Source organism: Myotis lucifugus, unplaced genomic scaffold (genome assembly GCF_000147115.1).
Source record: "Myotis lucifugus unplaced genomic scaffold, Myoluc2.0 scaffold_232, whole genome shotgun sequence".
In the NCBI taxonomy this organism is placed as follows: domain Eukaryota; kingdom Metazoa; phylum Chordata; class Mammalia; order Chiroptera; family Vespertilionidae; genus Myotis; species Myotis lucifugus.
In genome coordinates, this window is record NW_005871280.1 from 1,399,596 (window position 1) to 1,405,458 (window position 5,863).

The window sequence follows — 5,863 nt, forward strand, 5'->3', positions numbered from 1 at the left end:
CAGCACCGGGATCAGCGGAGCAGCGAGGCTCCCGGCACCAGGATCAGCGTGACAGGGGGCAGCGCACAAACCCCCTGATCGCCCTGCGGCTCTGTGTGTGACAGGGGGGCGGGGTCCACAACCTCCCTATCCGCCCTGCTCTGTTCGTGACAGGGGAAAGCACCCCAACCCCCTGATCAGCCCTGCTCTGTGCCTGATAGGGGGAGAGCTCCCCAATCCCGATTTCCCTGCGGCTCTGTGTTTGACAGGGTGCGGCGCACCAACCCCCTGATCCGCCCTGCTCTGTGTGTGACAGGGTGCGGCGCCCCAAGCCCCCCCCCCACGGGCCCTGCTCTGTGTGTGACAGGGTAGAGCCATAACCTCCCCATTGGTCCTGCCCTGAGTGTGACAGGGTGCAGCGCCCCAACCCCCTGATCCGCCCTGCTCTGTGTGTGACAGGGGGCGGTGCCCCAACTCCCCTATCGGCCCTACTCTGTGAGTGACAGGGGGGAGCTCCTCAACCCCCTGATTGGCCCTGCTCTGTGTGTGACAGGGTACGGAGCCCCAACACCCCTGATCGGCCCTGGTCTGTGCATGACAGAGGGTGGCGCCGCAACCTCCCCATCGACACTGCCTTGAGTGTGACAGGGGGCGGTGCCCCAACCCCCCAATCGGCCCTACCCTGAGCGTGACTGAGGGTGGCATCGCAACCTCCCGATCCGCCCTGCTCTGTCATGACGGGGCGGCGCCCCAACTCCCCAATCAGCCCTGCTCTGAGCCTGACCAGGGATTGGGCCTGCCCTCTGCCACCCGGGAGCAGGCCTAAGCCAGCAGGTCGTTATCTCCCAAGGGGTCCCAGACTGCGAGAGGGCACAGGCCGGGCTGGGGGACCCCCCTCCTCCCGCCCCCCGAGTGCACAAATTTTTGTGCACCGGGCCTCTAGTAATAATTATAAAAGGCTAATATGCACATTGACTGAACGGCAGAATGACCAGTTGCTATGATGCACACTGGCCACAAGGGGGCAGACGCTCAACGCAGGAGCACTGATCAGCCAGAAGCCGGGCTCACGGCTGCAAGCACAGCGATGGTGGCAGAAGCCTCTCCTGCCTGCATGGCAGCACTAAGGATGTCCGACTGATGGCTTAAGCCGGCAGTCAGACATCTCCTGAGGGCTCCCGGACTATGAGAGGACACAGGCCGGGCTGAGTGACCCCCCTCAGGGGTCCCTCTATTATATTGAGGGGCCTCTAGTCCTATCTAATAAAGAGGGAATATGCTAATTGACCCTCATGCTGTTGCAAAGATGGTGGCGCCCACAGCCAATAAGGAGGGAATATGCTACTTGACTGCCCCGCCCTCAAAGATGGCAGCACCCACAGCCACAAGATGGCAGCACCCAGTCCCCTTAACCCCGCCAGGGCAGCAGGTATGTGGCAAAGCTGGGCCCACCCCCAGGTGGCCCAGCTGCTCTGCATGCCTGCCTCTGGAGTCCCCCAGTCCTCTCAGCCCCCCAGCCGCCCAGGGCCAACCCGAGGTGCAGGAAGGCCTCAGATGTTGGCTGCCCAGCCACCCAGGGTCAGCCTGAAGCACAGGCAAGCCTCGGATGGTAGCTGCCTAGCTGCCCAGGGCTGTCTGAGGCTCAGGTAACCAGGGCCGGCTGAGGCTTGCGCTGCTGGCAGTGGCAGCAGCAGAGGTGTGATTGGGCGTCACCTTCCCTCGATCGCCAGGTTGCCTCCCACCCCTGAGGGCTCCTGGACTGTGAGGGAGCAAGCCGGGCTGAGGGAGCCCCCTTCCAGTGCATGAATTTTCAAATTATCACAATTTTTATAATCTTATTGTTTACCATTCATTCTTTTTAATAGTTTCTGAAGTTCCTGAACCTCCTGCAATTGGTGCATGGTGTGTGTGTGTGTGTGTGTGTGTGTGTGTGCATGTGCTTGTCAACACTTATCTGGATAAAAAAACCCACAGTTTTGGGGTAGAGGGGGGAAGTAGAAGAGAGGGGGGAGGAGAAAGGGGGAAAGGGGGGAGAAAATAGAGTTGGGTTATGAAATCTCTTGCCATGTGAATCCTCAAAAACAAGAGACAATTAGCTGCTTTTCATCATGCAAGAGCAAAAAGCAACATACCCAGTTTTACAAGCTAGCTAAATGATTCTGTGACATTTATGCCTTATGAAAAAATACTGAAAATTCCACTGGTAAGTTTATGTTGCTGCTCAAGTATTAAAGAGAGAATGATACCACTTTTACCATCTGTTATTTCTTAAGTGTCAATAAGTGATGCAAAAAGAATTAGAATAGTTTCCTTTTCTAACATCATGAAACTTCTAAATGCCCAAGTTGTAGAATTATTTTCCACCCGTGTTAATTTCACAAGAAGACACAAAATATGTGCAGATCATGGTTAAGAAGGATACACTGAGTTAATGTGTAAAAGAATCAAATTACCGTCCTTTTTAACATTAACTCCAATGGGGTCAGACCATGTAGGATGTAGCAAGCTGACATCTACTCTGTTCTTGTCATGTTTTCAATAGAAAACACTGTTTTGAATGGTTCTATCTATTTGACTTTATTTGTCCTTTTGTTGGGGGTAGAGAGGCACAATAATATTAGAGTCACAAGTCTTACCCAGAAATTTCTCCAAGCAACTGCTGGGTCACATAAGTGGCACATGTCCCCAGAACTCCAAACTGTGGTTGTCAGAGCTAAGTTCAGAGAGATAAAAGCTGTCGCTGAGAATGACCCTTTATTGCACTTGTGGGAGAGGGACATGTATAAATGCCTTTAAAATACCCTGCTATTGTGTCACAACAGGCTATGTGAGGCCTGGTTGTTTTGTAGTCTTCATTTAAATGAGAATGAGAGATTTCAAATTGATTCCCTTTATCCCATGTACCCAAAGCCACCACAACCCCGGCAGAAAATCTATTCTTAATTTCATGTGATCAGCTCGATACAGGGTGAGGGATGAAGGGTCAGCCATTCAGTTACACAGCAAAAGAGGAACTGAGACGTTAGATAGGCAATGGTCTCTAACGTTCGTTGCCGTAAAAACTCCTCAAGTGGTTGATAATAAAACAGCATGTGCCACCCTCCACAGAAAGTGGATATATATATATATATATATATATATATATATATATATATTCTCCATGTTTTCCCTTTTAAAGCTGAACAGAAGAGAACGGTCCAGGTTTGTGGGAAAGGTGGCAGAGCAAACTCATTCCCAGTATCTGTGTCCTGTCCCTAAACCACTCAGCACACACACAGACTGGGAAGACTCATGGGAACAGAGCACCACGTGGCTCACACAAGCTGTGAGGTCCAGTTCACAGCTTGGAAGCACCACACGCAGCCTTCTATGGTTCACACAGTTTCTGGAATTCCTAGGGCTGCAGAGGTGGTCCGTCTGCTTTGCTGCACACACCTTGGCTCCCTCTCGGAGGCCTCCATGGGGCCAACTGTTTTGGGTCCATTTTACATCAGTGCCACCCACTAGCATTATGGAGGCCAGGCCCATGTGTGTCCATTGGAATGTAAGCTCCCCTGGACAGGAACTTTCTCTGTCTGGCTCATCGCTCTGTCCTCAGCATGTAATACAGTCGCCCATCGAGGTCTCTAATAAGTGTTGGTAGTTTAATTAATTGCATGGGTTGAGGGGAAATAAAGGGAGAGGAAGGCTGTACATAAATGGAATAGGTGGTCACCTGAGCATTGTGCCTTAAGAAATGCCAACAGGCACCACCTCCATAAGCCTACCAGAGGCCTGACATTTCCTTGGTTAAGGTGACATATTTGGGTTAAGGTGTTGTCTTCAGGAGACAACTAATAAGCAGACCACATTACCTGGTGAACAGAGTTGGTGTGGGCCCAGGAAGGGGCATCTTCCAAGAGCAGAAAACTGAATGGGCTAAAGTATTAATGACTGGAAAAGATGCAGAATTGTAAGCCCCTCCTCTACTCTTAGCCAACTTTTCCCTTCCCTCAGCTCTTCCAGCATTTTTTTTTCAGCTCATTTGGTTTCCAGAGAAGATCTGAGACAAAGTCAAGGCTACCAGAGGTTTTGGGGAGGCCCCAATGTTCACCCCATTCTCAGGCCCCTGCACTGATTTGCAGGTGAATCTATGCTGCTTGCTAGGGAACACCTTGGTTAGAATGGTGTCATTTCTCCTAATTTATACACGGAAAAGTGATTCTGAGTGATTTTGCTCTAGACTAAAGAAAAAAAATCAAGAAGAAAGGCAGGTTCTTTCCCCTGGGTATTTTCTGCCTTTTTCTGTTTAATTTCTCACCATCAATAAGCACCCACGACACTCATTGGCTTTACGAAAGGCTATCATATAAAATGGATGAGCCTGAAAGACTGTTGTGTATTCAGGGCTCTTCTCCCCTACTCGAGCACATAAACCATATTTGTAACTGCTGAGAGATAAAATACTCCTTTAAAGTTATTTTCCTTTCTGTTTTTATTACAAGCAGAAAACATAAACCATGACACTCACCATCCTGTGCTTTGAAATATGAAAGTGAAGGGAAAACTGACTTGGGAAGAGAGAGATGAGGTTCTTTGGAGCAGAGATGAAACAGCAGAGTTGAAAGATTAATGCTCTGTAGACAAATTGAAATCTAAAGTGAAAGTTTAGAATAGACGACAGTCATCAAAATGAATGATAAGGGGCAAGCCAGCAGGATGGGAATATTTGAGGCAACAATCTGTTCTGGCTCAACCAGAGAAGATGATTATCTCGCAATTAATGTCTTTCCGACACCGTGAGCAGACTCTCACTGTCCTACTCAGAGAAAAAGACAATGGGGCGATCACAATTTAGCACTGTCTTTTTACACATAAATTAGTTATCCACATAATTCCAAGTGGGGAAACTTAAAGTTGGCTTTTTCAGTCAATTGTTCAATATCCCCAGGCTTAGAGTAGTTTAAAATAATTTAAAAGCCCAAGGTTTCTCCTAATCCCAAGAGTTTCCCCTTCTCTATTAAGCATATAGTTAGCCAAATAATTCCACATCATCGACACTGAAACTAGGAGAACTTATTTTAGTAGAATGTCTTTGTGTAATTTTAAAACATGATTTAAAAATAAACATGTTTTCTTACCTGGAAAATGCTGCCATATTATCAGCCAGGGTTTCCTGATCGTTTGCTCCAGACCTATAATAGTCATATATAGACTTCTGAAGAATTGACTTAGCATGTTGTTCATAATCGCTGATACAAACTAGCCGGCTGAACATTTTCACGGGTTATTGCAAGCCCAGGTTGGTTTCATTTATTTTTTTTCTGTGTTGCCTTCTACATCTTGACGATTCTGTTATTTGTCAATTATTAATAGACTTTTTCCAAAGTTCAGATTTAGTTCTCTGGTGTTACAATAAGTGAGCAAACATATGCTTAGACTTTGAAATTTCATTTGAAACTACCAGCCAAAGAAGAGCAACACCTGTCCTAAGCCACAAGAATTGGGGTTGGAGAGGCAGCCATTTCTGTCACATTAAAAAGGCGGAGGAATGCGTTAAAAATCAACAAGGTAGAGGAGTACTTGCATGAAACTGCGCTTGGCGTGGCTCAGTTCTGCCTAAGGGAGCTTCTTCCGCACAGTGTGTGCCTTTGCTCCTCACTTGGTACCCAGAATAGGCGGCCATTCATTTTCCTTCCACATGTGGACCATGCACATACCATGTGACAAAGAGCTTATGCATCCAGTAAACACAGATGTCTACACAATCTGAGATTTGGCTGATTATAAACATTTGGCTTGAAGAAGGAACATTAAGGTCAAACACGTAGCTAATTCTTATAAAGTCTTATCTCGCTCTGGAGCGGTTGTAAGGAGGTGCCATTCCTAAGGACAGTCTAGATTT

The 5,863-nt window shown here is 47.8% G+C and overlaps 1 protein-coding gene across 1 annotated transcript in view; it reads right to left on the reverse strand.

Annotated features, from left to right (window-relative positions):
• HAO1 (hydroxyacid oxidase 1) overlaps positions 1-5,289 on the reverse strand; it is a 64,472-nt gene extending 59,183 nt beyond the window's left edge. Inside the window, exon 1 of the mRNA XM_006098384.2 lies at positions 5,100-5,289. Within this exon, the coding sequence (XP_006098446.1) occupies positions 5,100-5,236 (137 nt within the window). The 5' untranslated portion in view covers positions 5,237-5,289. The remainder of the gene's footprint in view (positions 1-5,099) is intronic.
• Positions 5,290-5,863: the final 574 nt, after the last annotated feature.